Source organism: Periplaneta americana, chromosome 7 (assembly GCF_040183065.1).
Source record: "Periplaneta americana isolate PAMFEO1 chromosome 7, P.americana_PAMFEO1_priV1, whole genome shotgun sequence".
In the NCBI taxonomy this organism is placed as follows: domain Eukaryota; kingdom Metazoa; phylum Arthropoda; class Insecta; order Blattodea; family Blattidae; genus Periplaneta; species Periplaneta americana.
The window spans coordinates 56,919,685-56,940,129 of record NC_091123.1 but is presented as its reverse complement, the minus strand read 5'-3'; the positions used below and the strand labels follow the sequence as shown (position 1 = coordinate 56,940,129).

The 20,445-nt window shown below is 35.9% G+C and overlaps 1 protein-coding gene across 2 annotated transcripts in view; it reads left to right on the top strand.

Moving 5' to 3' along the window:
- LOC138703115 (protein YIPF5-like) overlaps window positions 1-20,445 on the top strand; it is a 71,324-nt gene that overhangs the window by 40,381 nt on the left and 10,498 nt on the right. Inside the window, exon 4 of one of the 2 annotated variants that reach the window (XM_069830705.1) lies at window positions 17,560-18,508. The exons of the other annotated variant lie outside the window; for it this stretch is intronic. Coding sequence (XP_069686806.1) covers window positions 17,560-17,588 — 29 coding nt within the window. The 3' untranslated portion in view covers window positions 17,589-18,508. Of the gene's footprint in view, window positions 1-17,559; window positions 18,509-20,445 lie in introns of those variants that run through there. 2 annotated transcript variants of the gene reach the window in all.

The window sequence follows — 20,445 nt, the reverse complement described above, 5'->3', positions numbered from 1 at the left end:
TGTCTGATAGCTGCAGCGTACTGCGCATGCGTTAGTAGTGGCTATAATTTCACGCTTTCACTATCTACAAATACTATATTGTTGTGTAGTACACATTATTCATAATGGAGCTCGATGCGAATAAATTAGTTGTTTTAGTACAGGAAATATTATATGTTCTATAAAAACTTTGAAACAATATCACGACAATAATGTGGTTTCTAAAAATATGTGAGAAATTGCAAATGAAATGATAGCACCAGGTGAATAATAATATTGATAATAATAATAAAAATAATAATAATAATAATAATAATAATAATAATAATTTGTAGTAGGCCTACTTCTCTACTCTATACTATCACTCATTATTGATTTCATATACTATGTTCCTTTATTGTGAATCGTGAAGTAGTCATAAACATACAAAATGACGTTTGTGCACTACATTTAGTAGTATTTAATTTTAAGATTCTTTAATCCTATAGATTTTTTAGGCGTATTAGGCATCCTTAGGAAATAATAACCAAATACAATAGAATTTCTCATATAGACAGTCTTCTTTCATTGACGCCATTTTGTAGCCTAGGCCAGTGTTTTAAACCCACACAGCCAGCAAATCAGTTGTCGGGAGCAGACCGTGTTAAGCTGTCGCGAGGCATTGTAAAACAAAATGTCGCGTCTTGCCTCGCCACGTTGCGTCTGATTCTGTGTGCACCCGGCCTAAGACTTCAAGGTATGAAATGAGTATACATATAACTGTATGATAATTTATCCTGCTATGTCTCTCTTGTTAAGAAATCTCTGGCAATATCTTGGCAAATGTTTGTACATTTTTAGATAATTTGGTTTCTTTTGTATGACTTATAGAATTTTGCCATTGTCGGAAGGGAGACAATAGTTGATCGTAAGTTAGTAAAATGAGAGTATATTGAAGTGAAGGCAATATATAAAGACACCATTTGCAAAGGTATTGGTTGCAGATGTGTTGTCTGTTTCGCAGTATTATCAAAATTTTGATTTTCAGTTTATACCATAGGATCTAAATATCAATTGAACTATTTCCTTTTGAAGATTCTTGAGTTTACTCATTTCTTTTTATGTGGGTTGCAAGGAGTAGTGAAGTGCATTCCATAACCTCTCCTACTCAAATCCCATCCTCTCCTTCCCGTGGTGCAACCTGTTTTTAACAAACGAGGCTCTGGGGACCGAGTCACAGCGGTATAACTGTTTCATCAAAAATGGAGGAAATGCCATTTCAACATGCTGATCTGCCATGGCATATTTAAGTGTCCCCTAAGTGGTGAACAGGGGAAATGATTAGTGGAGTTGTCTGACAGTCCTTCCAGCTAGATCATGTGGACTTGCTAATTAACAGCAGGTGTGGTCCTCCAAACAATTTGGGGGTTGTAGGTGATATAGTTGCCATAACATAAAAATATGGGACAGACATTAAAACCAGATCTGAAATGGTGCCATCCACTCAGAAACAAATTTTTGTCTTCCTTAGGATCGATCCTACTTTTGGGACAGAATGGGGGGGGGGTAAGAGTTAGTATGAAGGTGACTGTCATGCCGTGAAGTCAGTGAAGTTGCCTCTTGCGCTGTGTTACTACCCAACTGCAATATATCAGTTACTTAGCTTACTAGTATTGAAGTTTCACTGTTTTGATTTATTTGTACTGTATCTAGTGTAATAGGCTGGTATTTAGGTACTTTTGATGTTATCGTTTCATGTGTTTATTAATTTAGTGTTAAGTTAGCATAATGTCGTCTTCTAAGTTAGTGAACAAAAAAAAAAAGTAATTCATTTTCAAGGACGAGAAATTGTTAATTTTTTTTATTGGGTTATTTTACGACGCTGTATCAACATCTCAGGTTATTTAGCATCTGAGTGAAATGGAGGTGATAATGCCGGTGAAATGAATCCGGGATCCAGCACCGACAGTTACCCAGCATTTGCTCGTATTGGGTTGAGGGAAAACCCCGGAGAAAAAACCTCAACCAAGTAACTTGCCCCGACAGGGATTCGAACCCGGGCCACCTGGTTTCGCGGCCAGACGCGCCGACCGTTACTCCACAGGTGTTTACAGAAATTGTTAATAATGTGTGGAAATTCATGTATACTGAAACAGTGGAAGGACTAAATATTTCACTGAAACGTGTAACAGACAGATTTGTGGCTGCTACAGAGATAGCTGAATTCACTTTGCACTGTATTTTAAAAGAAGACAAGGAGGTAGAGTATGGTAGGCCTACTAAAATGAATTTCAGCACTTGTGGAAAATCTCGCCGTTGGAAAGAAATTAGTTGTAGTAATTGATTCTTCCGACGAAGAAATTATTTATTTATTTATTTTTATTTATTTATTCTGGTAGAGTTAAGGCCTTCTCTTGCACACTGCCAGAAGTAAAATACATAATAAAACAATGACAAAAATAGTAAAGTCATACTTAAATATAAAAATCATTTTCATGCACATTAACAAACTTACATAGGCTATAATAAAATATTAACTAAACATGATACATAATTAAGTTATTTACAATTCATATCCTAATTCTACTTTATGATAGGCCTAAATGACAATTTATATACACACAGAATAACCTCTAAAAATCGGCTAACACTCACAAATCAATATCATGTAAAAGTATGTAATTCTTAATTTAAATTGATTAGCCGTTTGGCAATCCCTGACATGACGAGGTAAGGAGTTTCATAGGCGACAAACTGACACTGTGAAAGAGAATGAATAGAAAGAGGTACGGTGGTATGGTGATGAGGAATGGATAATAAGGCCTGATGTTGATTCCATAACGTTGTAAGATATTCAAAGCGAGTTCACAGATATTTTGGAGTAGAAGTGAACAATATTAAAATTAATCGGTTGTAATGGATTGTAGGAGAATCACGAAGAATTTTCACGTTTTAAAAATTAGAAGACCAACAATATCAGTTATTCTTGATGAAGTGAAGAAAAATACAAATCTTGAAGGAGACAGGCAAAGTTAAGAGTCTTCGAGGAAAGCTGGACTACAGGTAAGGTATTACTATATTAATATTATTATTATTATTATTATTATTATTATTATTATTATTATTATTATTATTATTATTATTGTTAATAATTATAATTAATATATTAATTATTATTATTGGAAAATTTGATTGCATGTTAAATGAAGATTGTATTACTACTCCACAGTCCGCTAATATTTTTGTCCTTACATTTTTAGATGGAAAGAAAAATTCTTGATAACCATTGGGTACTCCAAGAGAAATGAGAAGTGAGAAGCCTCTGTGGGCTATCACACTATTTCGACAGAAGGAGAGGCCTACTGTGTATCTGGGTGAGACATACATCTATAGCACACACAATACCTCTGAAGAGTGGTGTGAGAATCAACTCCTGGTCTGTGAGTGTCAATAAACAAAGATAAATGTCTGATAAATAATAGTACAGGCAGGTAAGGTGTTATTACTAGTGTTGTGGGATTTAATCGATTAATATAATTAATCGATTAATTTCTGTTGTAAGATTAATCGATCAAAAATATTTAATCGAATAATCGAGTCGATTAAAATTAATCGGTTGTAGTTGATATTAATTATTATTTTATTAATACAAACTCATACTAAAAATTCCGACAATATTTCTCTCTTGGAAATTGCTTTCTTAAAAGCACAAGAGTACTGTTATTTTCTAACTGTAAACCAGATAGAGTAGGAAAAATCTTTGCACAAATACTTCAGAAAGAGATGGAAATATGAGGACAGTGACCTAGTCTACCTCTATTGAAAGTTGAAACACAATGCGAAACCCTTATTAAATTTTATGGTTTTCCAAGAAAACTTCCACCTTGTTGTCAGCTCATCTTCCTAACATATGAAATACATACTTTTCTGGGATTCGTTCCCCTCATCCCTTTTAAAATAGCCATGTGTACACTGTGTGCAAGTGAGAGCGTAACTACCTTCTTCTCTTTCTAAAATCTGGTAATTCGATTACAGTAGGGGCCAGTCTTCTGTTTCGACCACTGTACTTTTGCAGTTGCAGTTTCTGTACTGAGTTTGTATATGAAGGTTTTGTGTTTAGTTTGATAAAGAAAAAAAAAATCAGTTTTCTGTGGTTTGTGAAAAGTGTAAACTTCATTATGTCATATGAGAATTTGAGAGGTGAACTCCGTGAAACGTTTGGATTTAAATCGAATGATCATGGAGAAGTGCTTGACAGGAAAAGAAATTTTTCGTGTTTAGTGATGCAAGGAACATTGTTACTAAATGTAGAGCGGCACTTAATTTGGAGCATATGAATGCACTCACATGTTTAAAATCATGAATGAAACAGTATTAACTAGGTGAGTTTTCATACTTTTTGTTATTTATGTTTGTCTCAAAAATTTCCGGAGAAATTGACACAATAATAAATAATAAGCCTCATAATAAATATGTTCTAGTAAGTAATTAAAATAGTTGTTTTGTAATATAACGATACAATATATACAGATATACAATATTCATTTAATACTTATGCTTATCACCGAACACAAGTTAAATTTAACAATAACTGTGTATTACAGTATATTAATAGTACATTATGCAACGAGCCAACGAGCGGCTGGTGGTCAAAATAATGAGTGTGCTACAATCTCTATATCGGCCTACTGTATACACTTATATGCATTTATCTTAATTTGAGACTCGCCTAGTGACGAAATATGGAGTTCCTTCCTACTGTAGAACTTGTCAATTACCCTGGTGTTAAACGTTAAATCCCTCCATCCTGGACATTATACTCTTTTCTATTGACAGTATTGCAAGAGCAGTGAGGCGATCCTGGGACATAGTGTTCCTTAAAAACGTTTTTATGCGTTTCAAGCAAGAAAAACATCTTTCTGGCTCAGCAGTGGTCATTGGTGTTGTAACCAAAATATTTAACAACTTCGTTACTTCACAGAATGGATCCTGTGAATTGTTGGAGACTATGTTTTGTAACAATTGAACAGCCATCTATATTTCGGAAGTCGGATCTTCCGTATAGAACTCCAAGTTGTGTCTTTAACATTCTTTTGTTCAGTACAGTATAGCTGTTGACAGCAACTTCAAGTTCGCGTTCAGGAAAATTATGCAAAAAATTGTCAAAAAATTCGCTGTTTAACAATTTTGTTGCGTCTAGGTAGCTTAAAGATTGGAAACGATGAGTAGTTTCCTGAATTATACGGTTACATACCTCTTGGCATCAATTTTCTGGGATTCAATTTTCCTTCGCTTGCTGATTGATTCAGGAGGAACCTAAAAAAACTGGTAGATGGCAGCAGCAGTCGAACATTTGAATTACCAAATACATTGTACATAGTTCCGAGTTCCTCCACAAACAAGCATTCTTTCCTTACGCTTTACTTTTGTAATCTCCAAGCTGTGTTGTGCTGAAGCTGACTACAGCACTTCCCCGCGTAAAAATAGCCAATCAGAGCAGTTATTTCAGCTTCGCACATACGCATTAACTGTCTACATTCTCATGTAAGTTTTGAGTAGCACAACGAACCCCCTGAGGCACCAAAGAGCGAAGAGCGAAGACTAAACACTCTATAACGCGTCATGAACATAACAACGGGAAATTGTCAAATGGCAGATCAAATACTATGGTATTGCAAACACTTTATTTGAGCAAAACTTATCATTGTGCTGTAGCACTGTAGCACATAAGGATAGTAATTAAGAAGCGAGCATGGATGTTTATGAAACGAGCACAAGCGAGTTTCATAATTTTCATACGAGCTTCTTAATGACCATTATAGGCGAGTTTCATTCGACTTTTTATGCTCGATCATATTTCTAACTTGAAATTATTCAGATGTATACATTTTATTTGTATCTGACAAGATCGGAAGTGACCTTGTTCTAGGTCGTGAATTGTGAGATGTACGCAGACGCGAAAGTATTGATTTTTTTCCGAGGAACAATAATGTTATTGACCTTGATGTAATCCCGTTAAACTTGATATAACCTTGATTATTGAATTCGACATTGAAAAACGAGATGACAAATTGAATTTATTTGAATATTATTTACAATTAACGCAAATTATTATAGTAACAGAACATAACCTTCTGCGACAGTATTGGATTTCCAGCCTCCGTGACTTTTCGCTAATTCTCTTTCGATTGCATATCCGAGAATAATCGATACTTGCGGTTTTATAACGGTACAAAGCTGACTTGTCATGGGCTGAACGCCTGTAAGCTGAGTTGTCATTGGCTGAACAGCTGTACTTTAATGAGTAGGTGTACTTTAATGACATGCATTAAAGGACTGCTACCAGGTGTATAATTACTACATTTCGGCATGGTCGAGCATAAAAAAAATTTTCAACTCGATCAAAACTCGATTAATGTATCGATTTTTTTTATAAATTTAGTAGGTTATTTTACGACGCTTTATCAACATCTAAGGTTATTTAGCGTCTGAATGAGATGGTGATAATGCCGGTGAAATGAGTCCGAGGTCCAACACCGAAAGTTACCCTGCATTTGCTCACATTGGGTTGAGGGAAAACCCCGGAAAAACCTCACCCAGGTAACTTGGCCCGACCGGGAATCGAACCCGGGCCACCTGGTTTCGCGGCCAGACGCGCTGACCGTTACTCCACAGGTGTGGACTAATCTATCGATTAATCGATTAAATTCAAATATTAATCGATTAAATATTTTGATCGATCAACAGCATTAGTTATTACTGTATTCTTAATCATAATAATATTATTATATTATTATTATTATTATTATTATTATTATTATTATTATTATTATTATTATTATTATTATTATTACAGGTGGTTACTGGAAAACTAATCCCCAATTGGAACCGAACTCTGTCACTGTAATAGACAATGCTGATTATCATAACCTAAATTACAGATAAAGAAACTTCCAAATGGAAACAAGATCTGATGATGCAATGATGGGATGCCAAGAATATTCCTTACGATACTATTATGACGAAATAAATTAGAACTTCATAATTATAATTAAGGAAAGGATACTCTACTTAGTTCAAGTACTATGCCATAGATGACATAATATTGTCTCAGCAAGGACAATAAACAGTTCTGCAACTGCCTTCCTATCGCCCGGAACTGAACCCAATTGAAAGGGTTTGGACCAATGTGAAGAATTGGGTTGCCATCCATAATACCGCTTTCAGTACAGAGGATGTGCTTACATTGGCAGAACAGAAGTACACAATGGTGAAGTTGGTATGCAAAAAAAGCAAAAAGGACAGAGAAAGAGTACATACAAAATGAACATGCAGTGGACCACATCGTAGACAGCATTATTATAAATTTAGAATCATCTAACAGTAACAAGTTCGAAAGTGATGATTCTGAGAATGACGACAGTTATATAAAATTGACGATTCACTAGATGGTGTGGAAGTTCTTCCATCAGAATAGACAGGTTTATGTAAGCGAACTGCAGTGCAGTACAATTTAATTTATGGATTATTATTTACACGTACTATACTGTTTATTTATATTATACTAATATGACCATGTATTGTGGGTCCCTATCACCACGGCATAGCACGTCCTCAGGTTGCGGATAGAGGAGACGGCCTCCAGGTATGGAGGGTAGCTGCGAATATATTGAATAAGCAGTCGTGGACAGCTGATAAGGGGTGGTCCTCCAGCTTGGGGGTTGGGCGAAGGGCTAACAACCCATCACCGTAAAAAACAGCTTGTTACAAATCAATACAATAAGCCTCGGAATGGGACTGATTCTCTGGCATGACCACAGCACGGGCTTATGTGAGGGCGGCAATGAACCTGCGGGTTCCTTAAAAGCCATTTGTAAGTAAGTATTAGACTATTATGACTTTATAATTCTCAGTTATTTACCTGTTCAGTATTATTTGATTTTATTAAGTTTTCACACATGAAAAAAAAAAAATATTGCTATTCCAACTGTACGTAAGTTTTAGGAAACTATGTTTTCTGTCATGACTTTATAAACTCCCACCCCACCTTCTTCTGACCACCTTGTGGTAGGAAAGAAAGAACCACCTCCATCCCTAAACATCCCTTCCTGCCCATTACTTTTTTTTCTAAGTTTATACATGTTTTAATATCTATGGCCATATCGCATGTTTTAGGATCTGTGGGTATACCAGTAGGCCGTTTTCACTATAGGGATATCTTATGCCAAGTTTTACCATTAGATGGCAGGAGCGTTCCATGCGGCACAGAGCTATATTATGTCATTATGCTACAGTTCATTATGTTCTCCTGCTTGTTGGTTTTCTATGAGTGTCAAAATTATATTTATAATTATTTTGTATAACCTAGTATAATTTAATATAATTCAGCATTTTCTTACCTCATAATCTAATTTAATTTACAATAAATAATATCTTAAACTTCTATAATACTGAGCTATTCCCCTTAAGAGATGGATGGCGAAATCTTCAGTATGCAGAATATAGATACGAGTAAACTGAATGTTCATGAACCTAAACGAGAACTTTGAGAACGAGGTGTACGAATAAAAAAAAAGTAGGATCTTTGTCGAAGGTGAATATTGCCTCTTTAATCATAAGTATTGTAAGTAGGTCCGTACGCGATAAACAGGATTTGCAGCCTCCTCCCCCCAAATGTCTTTTTTTTATAGGGAAGAAACTATGGGGCCTGAATTCCTCGTACAATTTTTTTTCTCTAATTGCAGAAGGAACAAATGCAATTTTTAATAGGATGATATAATATAATTGCAGTGGTATCACGATTATTCATGCGTTTTGTAGATTAAGGACATGCAATTTTGAATACTATGTATGATGACTTTGAAAATTTGAAGTTAAAACATGGTTTCAATAAGTTACATAGACTATATTATTTATAGGCCTATATATTTTTTTCACTACGGATCGTCCTAGATAATAAACATCCCAGTTCATCGAGAGTTTACTGTAGGCCAAGTATCGTTCCAGTGTAAAATTGAGGCGTAAACTTCGGGGACTCCTACAAGTACTGCATACAGGATAAGCTAACATAACATGCTGTCAAGGTTGCATATGCTTTTATTAAATTTTTTTCTTTGCCCTCTTCCAAAACGAAACTAGCCAGCAATTCCTTATTTGAAGTAGTTCTTTTTGTTTAATAGGCGCAATTTAATTATATTTTTTTAAGGTTGAAAACATATATTCAGAATCTTTCGGGACTTGATTGAAAGCAAAAAGCTTTCCCTGGTTTTTACATATAGGAACACAACAAGAATTTGACATTTTGAGTTGTTTTTAAGAGTATTTAATATACTAATACACTACGTAAATGTTTATCGTTGGAAAACAAATGCACATGCAAAGCGCTTCCCTCAAAGTACATGCGCACTATTTGTTGGTGCTAGTTGAGGATATCCCCTTTGTTGAGTTTCTATGTCTATTGTGTGTTAGAGATGGCTTTGTTCATGTAAATGATTATAGATTTTGATTAATGTTTATGATAATGGTGATTGAGGTGGGGCTGAATCGTGGCATGTAAAATTCCAATTGTGACTGAGGGAAACCATGAAAAACCCCAGTCAAATTGGTCGGCCACAGGATTTGAACTCAGGACCTCCCGAATGCGAGTCTAAAATGCTACCGTGTGAGTAAAATCGTTCGATGCTCATTACTTATTTCACGCAGCCAAGAGCCATGAGTTAGTAGCAGATCTCTACACATTTTGCTTCATCACTCTCCTATATTGGAGAGCAAGAGAGTTAATGGCTTTATTGCCAAGAACTCAGCATTGATTAACAACATTCTTTTTATATAGATGTAGATGCAATTGGACTATACAAACAATCGGTGAAAATTACCTAGATAGGAATAAAGAAGTGTATTTATAGTATTTGTGGATCTAGGAAAGGTGTTTGACAGAGTGGATTGGAACAAACTGATAGATATCCTGAAGAAAACAGGTGTGGATTGGAAAGATAGGAAGCAGTTCAATAATCTTTGTATGAAACGAGTCAAAGTCAGGCTAGGAGAAGGAATGTCTGAAGGAAGTGAAATAGAGAGAGAAGTATGACAAGGATGCCCTTTTGTCACCTACCCTGTTCAACATCTACTCAGAGGATTTAGTGAAGAACTGTTTTCAGAACATGAAAGGAGTGATATTAGGAGGAAGAAGAATAAGTGTATAAGATTTGCTGACGATATGGCGGTGTTAGCAGAAGAGGAGACGATACTAAGAGATATGCTACTGGAGCTAAATGCTAAGTGACAGCTGTGAGCAGTGTGGGATAAATATAAATGCAAACAAGACGAAGACCATGGTTTTCGGAGGAAAAACAAAGAAGGTAAACTTGCGAATACTAAATGAGGCAGTAGAGCAAGTGAACAGCTTCAAAAACTTGGGGTGTACTATAAGCAGTAACATGAGCTGCTGCCAAGAAGTCAAAAGAAGTACAGTATAACAATAACAAAGGAACTTTTTAATAGAAAAAGGAACATCTTCGACAGACCTGTGGAAAAAGAACTGAAGTACTTTGTGTGGAGTGTGGCATTGTATGGGGGAGAAACATGGATATTACGACGAAGAGAAGAGAAACGACTAGAAGCATTTGAAGTGTGGATATGGAGAAGAATGGAGGATGTGAAATCGACAGCTAGAATAAGAAATGAAACTGTGCTGGAAAGAGTGGGTGAAGAAAGAATGATGCTGAAACTGATCAGAAAGAGAAAAAGAAATTGGTTGGTCACTCACAGAGAAAAAACTGCCTGCTGAAGGATGCACTGGAAGGAATGGTAAACAGGAAAACAGTTCGGGGCAGAAAAAGATATCCGATGATAGACGATATTAAGATATATGTATCATATGCGTAGACTAAGAGGAAGGCAGAAAATAGGAGAGATTGGAGAATTCTGGGTTTGCAGTGAAAGATCTGTGCTGGACAGAATACGTGTGTTTTTTTTTTTTTTTTTTTTTGTCTTTTATTGTCTACATGCCCCATTACATAAGTAATATTACATGTTATAGTATTCTTATACACAATTTCAGTTTAGTAAAATAAATTACAAGCCTTAACTTATAATTTCTTACTGCTTATAATATTAGTGAATTGTACAATCCTACGTGATTTTGTGTGTGTATATGTGTGTGTGTGTGTGTGTGTGTGTGTGTGCGCGTGCGTGCGTGCGTGCGTGCGCGCTCGTTTTTTTGCACGAGAAATTTTTTTTTTGGGTTGTTCGCTGATTGAAGACTCTGTGGGTACGAACTGTGAACTTTTTTGAGGTCTCCGTATACAGTCTGTCTTATTCTGAATTTCCGTAATTATCTGATTTGAAATTGAATTATAGGCTTTTATATGAAATGTTAGTCTAAGATATCCTGCTTAGGACTCGCATTACGGAATGCGCGCTGGTTCGAGTCCTCATGGGGGAAAAATTTTTCTCATGAAATTTCGGCCAGTGTATGGGACCGGTGCCCACCCAGTATCGTGATGCACTTGGGAAGCTACGATAGTTAGCGAAATCCGGTTACGCAAGTCAGCTATAACGGCTGGGGGGCTCATCGTGCTAACCACACGATACCTCCATTCTGGTTGGATGATCGTCCACCTCTGCTTCGGCATGTGACCGTGAGGTCAGAAGCCGGCTGGTCGGTCTTGACCCTTCGTGGGCTGTAGCGCCACGGATTTATTTTATTATTATAGGAAATGTTAGGTTTAATAATAGTTAAATTTATTTGAACCACACATTTTAAAGGATTAATCTTGTAGTACATTTTATCTTATTTAAATGTTTTTTTTAAATTTAGAAGTGATTGTAAGCGTACATTTTTTAACAAAGAGACCGTTTTTACGACCCCCAAAAACTTATTTCACTTATTCTAATAGCCTAAAATGGATTTTTTTTAGAAATCTATCCGATCCCTAATTCACAACACACGACAGACCCGACTAAACGTGATCGACGTAAGACTCTGCTTTCTATGTTTATTAATTCTTTCGGGTCTTATCATCCGGCGCAAAAGCGTATCGCATTTAGTATGAAATTTAAAGAGGAGATAAGTACAATACATTTTGGTATTAAGGCTTCCTATACTTTGGGCAGATAGAATCTTTTTTTAGGCTCGACGACTAACGTGAGAGAAGTTCGTTAAGGCCACAACTTACATTGCAAGAGTCCCAAGACCTTACAAAAATACATGGTCCATAAATAATACGATTGTACAAATCCGTTGGTATCTCCAAAATTTACGATGTCTTAAGTTTAAAAATTTGACCGCCGCTGAGAAGAGTTGGCATCGCATCTATATAAACACACTTGTTGGTGCCCACCTCCTTCCCCACTTCACGTCTTTCCCACGCGGGGGGATTGTTTTATGGGCCCGCTCCCTTTCCTTATCCTGAAAAAGTGGGCTGCGATATATTCTTGTTAGAGGAATATTTACGGCCACAACTTGTGCGCACGAGTGTTACATCGGCTATAGTTGCAACCTGCACCGGCTGATTTAATAGATTGTGATGCCCCAAAAATCCATATATACAGAATGATTCACTTCCCATAGATTGGGAGCGGAGAGCAGTATTTCACCCACCCATCGGTCTCTGATGTTCACGGCCACTTGGCTGTCACATTAAGAGCGTGCGTACGCTGTAACCCCGCTTTTATTTATTGAGTTCGTTATCTTTGTCTATCAGCATAGATCAACTCATTTCTCATCACGGACTTTAATGAATTTTCATGTTTACGTTCAGACTGTTTTGTCTATTGAATCAGCACTTTATCATTGAATGAGGTGGCTCAGTGGAATCTGTCTTCGCATTCAGAATTCCTTGGTTCAAATCCCTAAGAAACTAGTTATTTTAGGTAAATTTTGGGTTGGTTCCACTTGCACTACAGAGATACAGATATTATTGCTTGAGGCATGTTTCAGACTCCTCAGATATGGTCACTAGATGGCAACACAATTCTGCGAACTGGCCGGTAGGTGACGCAGAATGGAAATTTAATGTACTATTCCCAACAGACAGTCGTGATATGATCTCACAACAACTATAAATAAAATGTAAGAAAAAATTGTGATATAACTTACTTTTTCATTATTCTGACTGTAAAAAGAAGTTTATTTTATTATTATGGTGATTATAAAGATGCAAATCAAACATTCAGGTATAACTCCCTGTAAAGTTGATTTGAATAATTTCGAGGAAAACCACAATTTAAGTCAGACAGAGTTAGTGTGCACTCATTGTTGGTTGCTTGACGGTTGTCAGCCCACTTTGAGGTCTGTGGATATAGAGGGAAAAATTGGATCGGTGTCTGGTAGAGTTCCCGGGTAGCTCAGTTGGTAGAGCGTTGGTACGTTTAACCAAAGGTCCCGGGTTCGATACCCGGCCCCGGGACAATTTTCCTCGAAATTATTCAAATCAACTTTACAGGGAGTTATATCTGAACGTTTGATTTGCATAATACACGTCACTGTTCGTTAACAGAAAACCATAATTTAAGTCACACAGAGTTAGTGTGCACTCAGTGTTGGTTACTTGACGGTTGTCAGCCCACTTTGAAGTCTGTGGATATAGAGGGAAAAATTGGATCGGTGTCTGGTAGAGGTCCCGGGTAGCTCAGTTGGTAGAGCGTTGGTACGTTTAACCAAAGGTCCCGGGTTCGATACCCGGCCCCATAACAATTTTTCCTCGAAATTATTCGCTTATAAAGATAATTTTAACTCATTATTTCTGACCATAAAGAGACCATTACTGTATAATTTTTTTGAAGAAGATAAACTTGCGAATTCTGAATGAGTTAGTAGAGCAAGTGCACAGCTTCTAATACTTGGGGTGTACTATAAGCAGTAACTTGAGCTGCTGCCAGAAAGTCAAAAGGAAGATAACCAAGGAAGCTTTCAATAGAAAAAGGAGCGTCTGCGGACCTCTGGAAAAAGAACTAAGGAAGAGACTAGTGAAATGATTTGTATGGAGTGTGCAATTGTATGGGACAGAAACATGGACATTACGACAAAGTGAAGAGAAGCAACTAGAAGCATTTGAAATGTAGATATGGAGAAGAATGAAACGTGTGAAGTGGAAGAGAGAATAAGAAATGAAGCTGTGTTGGAAAGAGTGGATGAAGAAAGGATGCTGAAACTGATCATGAAGAGAAAAAGGAATTGGTTGAGTTACTGGCTGAGAAGAAACTGCCTACTAAAGGGTGCACTGGAAGGAATGGTGAACGAGAGAAAAGATATCAGATGTTAGACGACATTAAGATATGAAAAGACAAAAGAGGAAAGATTGGAGAGAGCTGGGTTTACAGTGAAAGACCTGCCCTTGTATAGAACACTGAATGAATGAATGAATGAATGAATGAATGAATGAATGAATGAATGAATGAATTTTTCTGATTATAAAAATAATTTTACTTCCTCATTATTCTGGCTAAACGGAATTTTGCTATCTCATTATTTTGGCTGTAAAGAGAATTTCACTGTCTCATTCTTTTGTATACAATGAGAATATTACTTTTCCGTTATTGTAACCATAAAAATAATATATTATTTTAACATTACTCGGACTAAGCTACTGTTATAAAGAAAATTTTACTTTTTCATTATTCTGACTATAAATATAATTTTATTTACTCATTATTTTGACTATACAGATAATTATATTTTCTCATTATTCTGACTATAAAGAGAATTTTACCTTCTCATTATTCAATCAACAATTTTGCTTTCTCATTATTTTGACTATAAACAGAACTTTGCTTTCTCATTATTCTGATAATATGGAGAATTCTACTTTCTGATTATTCTGTCTATAGGGAGAATTTGATTTTCTCGTTATTCTGACTATAGGAAGAATTTTGCTTTCTCATTATTCTGATTATAAAGAGAATTTTACTCCCTCATTATTCGGATTATATAGAAAAACATTACACAAAACGTTTAGAATTGAAAAGAATTTGTACGACTAATTTTTCAAAATAGACGTGATTAGAGAGAAAAGGGGTGTTTTTCTCTTAACAGTTCACTTTTCTGTTCAAATCGCAAAATTCGTTATTTGCTACAAACAATTAAAAAAGTTAAGCAGACTAGGTTGCCTTTTGTGATAAAAATTACCTGCTTCTCAAGTCACTTGTAAAGATCACTTTTGTGTTTTATCTGTTGAACATTTTACTTAGATAGGCACTGCTGTTGGCTGCTTTGCAAGCCATAGTAAGAATCTCATTAGCAACGAATATCACCTTTCAGTATTTCTATCAGCTGTCTATACTGATCATAAATAGCGAATACAAGCGATTACAACAACAACAATGTTCATTAAACAATGTGTGCAACTTTCAGTCAGTTTCATTTGTTCTGGAGGCTTGATTCGGGACTTGGCAGAGTGTAAAGGTGATTAGGGAATATTGGTAGAATGATCATTACAATGGTGAAGGGAAACGAAAGAACACAAAGAAAAACCCGTAGCACCCGCTTTTTGCACCACAAATTCCTTCATGACCCAGTTGGGAATTGAACCCCGGTCGTCACTTGGAAAGACAGGGAGGTTAGAGAGCTTTATAAGTTGTGATTTTTCTGCTTAAAATTAATTACATTTATTTAAAGGTATAATTTGTAGTTGAAACCAGATAAAATAGGGGTGCGTATGTCCGAACAGGTCTTATTTGCGGACATTTATAACGTTTTGTAACGCTGTGCTTATAGAAAATTCTTTTCACAGTCGTTCAGCGACAGCACTATAGAGAGCAGTAACGTTCTGCTGCTGTATGCGACACGTAGATGTAAGATAGTATGTGAAATTTGAGCTCCAGATAGCGGAAAGTAAGCAACATTATGCTAGAGACCGGATTTTAAAGGGAATCCCTTTTTTTATTTCAACACGAAACATGAAATAATTAATTACGATGTTCAAAACTATCTTCCACCGACCAAATTATGTGGTTTTGACTTCCCTTTTTTCCCCCTTTTTTAGTCTACATTCCCTCCCCCCCCCTCTTTTTAAAAATATCTCTTATTTTGGTCCTTGTTTTGGCAGAACATCGCAAAAATTTATATAATTTTCCAATATTTTTTTTCCGATAGGCCTATAACTTCCTGAGCAAGCGAAAATAAATATCGTTCTTCTTCTGATTCCAGACATTGAAAACTAATAAAGTTTGCTGATTTAGAGTTCAGGATAAAAAGAAAATTTTCACCTCTGGTTCAGTTGATGTTGAGCGGTCATTTTCTGTTTATAAAGACATTCTGCATTCAAAGAGGCAGAATCATATTGAAATGTTGAATGTGATCAAATACAACACTTTCCTTATGTTGTGAAGCGATAAATAAATGCTCATGTGTGCTATGTGTACCCATGAATGTGCTGAAGTGTGTTTTCAATTAAAATAGCACTCTTTTGAGGGAGTAATATAGTCCTTTTTTGACTGTATCAAATGCAACACTTTCTTCATGTTGTGAAGAGATAAATGTAAGAGTGTATGTGCCATGTGTATCTATGAATGTGCTGAAGTGTGTTTTGGGGAGTAATATAGTCCTTTTTGAAGTCTTTTTTTTTTTTCTTCGGTTATAACTCCCCCCCCCCCATTTTGATGAAAAATTTTCCCTTTAAAATCCGGTCTCTGGTAATTACAATTTCTTCGTATATTTTCTCCGGTTGTAATATTGAGCTGTAATTCAGTGTCGAAGCCAGTATTTAAAGAGTGAGTAGGCAGAATGTAGTACATCACTGTGTTATCAGTAGATAAAATTTTATTCCTATCGCTAAGGGACTTTAAAACGTCGTTAAATTTATTTAAACGATTTGCAGTACAAAGGTTTAATTAAATTTGTTGCTGAAAAATGTTAGAACTCTAAATCAGCACACTTTATTAGTTTTCGATGTCTGGAATCTAGTTACGCTAAATTGGCAGCACTAACTTAAAGCACGGGAAAATCTGAATATTTCTTGTTGGTCGCTGTGGTTGTCTCCTAGCAATGTGGCGGGAGTTGCTAGAAATTCCTTCTTCCATCACAGAACCTCACACTATTTTCCGTTCCCTCCAATCCCACTTGTAAAGTCATGACTGTTGAAGAGGAAAGAGACGTCCGAGCACATCTGTCGTTAACATGTGCCACCATCTAGCGGTCGATGAGCAAAAAACTCAGTGCAAATGGCTATTTCTCAGTCATACCAATTACGGGGGATAAATTTATTGCCGTATTTATAATTTTTAAGCTGAGCATTAATTTCTTTTCCATAAAAATTTCCAGGTAGCTTCGGCGCTGCTACTGTTGACTCTTTGTAAAGTAGATAAAATTGTATTGCAAGATATTAGGCCTATACTTTTTTTTTTTCGGTACAAGACATAGAACTTTGACTATTTTTAGGTGGTTTCGCTTTAGTTTTCAATGGTCTGAACACTTTTGTTCGGGTATATTAGATAATTAGTGTGATGTACCTATCACCGAACAGAGATGTTCCTAATTTCGGACAGAAACATTTCAGTAAATAAACAATTTGTATAATTTTAGTGTTATTTAAAGGTAAAACATTCGAAAGACAAAATATCAAACGACTTCTGCATGGAATGGGATATTTTTTGTTGTTACAGATACCAAAACTCTTTTCTCCGAAGGGTAGGAAAAAACTGGAATGAGGATGATTTAAAAAGAGCTGTGGAAGAATATCAGCAGTATATAAGATCAGCAGCAGAGAAATGTGGTGTGCCTAAATCGACCCTTCATGAACATGTTTCGAGAGCTGCGAAATTGTGCAAACCAGGACCAAAGACTATGTTTTCCGAGTATGAAAAAAAGAATTTGCCTGGCGTCTGCTGAATGTTCTTTTGACTCAACAGATGTAAGAAAAGCGACCTTCGAATATGCAGAGATGTGTGAATATGATCATAAATTAAACGGCGAAACGAAATGTGCAGGCAGGATATGGTTAAGGGGATTTCTCAAAAGAAACAAATACCTTTTTATTAAGACTCCAGACTCACTTTCTCTACACAAAGTGAAGGGGTTTGAATCGAGAGGCCGTCTCAGAGTTTTACACATTACTGCACCAAGTTCTTGAGGAGCACAATTTCTTTGATAAACCCGAATACATTAATTTACAATGTCGACGAGTCGGGTTTACCGTTAAACACTAGAATAGTCAAAGGTCATTAGAGAACGCGGTAATACTGGTGACAGATCGAAAATGTGGTGACACACTAGGTCACGCTTGGTCCCGTCTGGTCAGCAGCTGAATTACCATAGAAGAAACAATTTTCTCTATGTACACACGTATATGTTTGTTTCCCTCCCGGACAACACCTAAAGTTCATACTTTCTTTTGATGTTTCTTCATTATGTTTTTTTTTTTTTTTTTTTTTTTTTTTGCAGCTTGATATGGGAATTTATTTATTAAAATTGTTATATGCTTTACAATGTAAACTGATACAGTTTACATCATTACTATTTATATTATTTTGAAAAGAGATTTTATAACCTATAAAATTTATATCATGTCAAAAATTTATATTATTTTGTAATAAAACATATTTTTAAAATCAACCCTAACCTCAATGATAGCGTCATAATGGACACAAATTGAAAATCTGAAAAAGAAACCAGTTCCAGTTTGTAATTCATTATTTATTGAAATGAAACATCTTTCAACAGCCTTTTATTGCTCTCTCTCTCTCTTTATATATATATATATATATATATATATATATATATATATATATGAATAATTCGTCTGTCATTTGTTAATACATTTCTTTTTACTTTTCTCACATCTGCATTAAATTTCTCCACTACGTCTAATAGTATCCAAATTCATTTTCTAGCCATTCATTTTCATTTCTATTTCATATAAGTTAATACAATGGAAGGGATAACAAAATTCCACAGCAGAACCTATCACGACTTCCTAAATAATATAAATGAAGGTGATTCGAAACCAAAGATTACTAAAATGTTACTTTCGTCCACTGGGCCGTGCCTCAGCGCGATTATCTTGTTCTGGAAACAGGATTTAGCTCCTGACCGCGATCGGGACGGTGACACACTACAAATCCGATAAATCCGATCGCGATTAGGTCGATAATCGCGATTAGTGACTGTAGTCTGTCACCAGTATAACAGAGACAGTGTTGCAATTACCAACAAGGAAAGACTGGAGAATGTAACTGTAATGGGGTGTTTCAGTGCAAATAGTGTCTACAATTCTACTTTTCATAATTTACGAAGGAATTAGAAGGAAAGAGGAATTCGGTGACATGCTGACTCTCTAATCGACGTCATCAATGACAGAGACCGATTACATACTCGTAAATGAGGAGATGTTTCTATTGTGACTATAGCACTTCAACAAAAACAGAGTCCAGGAAAATGTCTTCTAATTCTAGACGATCATGCAAGCCATTGCAAAAGCATTCATTTCTAGACTTCTGTGAAAAGAACGACATTTTTCCTTCTGTATTTACCAGGCCACTACACACAGACTACAGCCTCTTGACAAGTTTTTTAAAAATAATTGTTGAAAAGTAAATTAATTTGATGAAGGCAACAGGTAACTGAAGAAAAATGTAGGTTGTAATTTCACTAAATTTCAATTTTCGGAAGTGTTTTCTACCGCATGCTCAAACACAGCTTCCGTGAGTACAGGGTGAACGGATTTCTTGCCTGTGAAATTTTCCTATAGAATCACGATGCCATTTCTGACCATGTGTTTGTATTTCGACATAGAAACTTCAGGTTCGGTAGAAGCTACAACATTTCTTAGATTTAACCAAGGAATATCTCCAGAAAAACGTAAAGAAATAGGAAGTGGTTCGCCAAAAAGTGGGTAACTCCAAGAAAGAGGACTTTTGCGACATTGATACCTGTTCCGGAGTTGCGTACCCCTTCTAAAAAACAAAGATCAACATAGAAAGCAGTTATACTTACCATACCACAATTTATAGGAGAGATTTGGAATCCAAAACTATATAGCATTGGAAAAATAACAGCTGCGGCTGAGCCAAAGAGCAGCGTTTCAGGCATTCAAAATGCTCAGGGCTGTATACAAAAAAAAGTGTCCCGAATCTAAAAAGACTTAGAAAAGAGAAGAATGTGTGTGCGGTTTTTATGGCGTTAGTTACTACATTGAAGGATCGGGACAAATGAATTTGTGGGTCAAGTGTGGACAATGTCGAGATTGCTACCATGAAGTTTGTGTTGTTTCCGTCGGAAAGGAGCGGTTCTCCTGCGGAAAATGCATAACAAAAAGTTATGGAGAGCAGTAATAATTAACATTGTACTGTAACAACAATTTATCTGTACTGTAATATAGAGTTTATTTAAATTAAAATGTTTTGTGATTGGTAACATGAAATTTGTGTTGATTCCGTCGGAAAGAAGCATTTCTCCTGAGGAAAATGCACAACAAAAATTATGGAATACAGTAATAATCAACATTGAAGTGTAACAACAATTTATCCGTACTATAGTATAGAGGTATATAA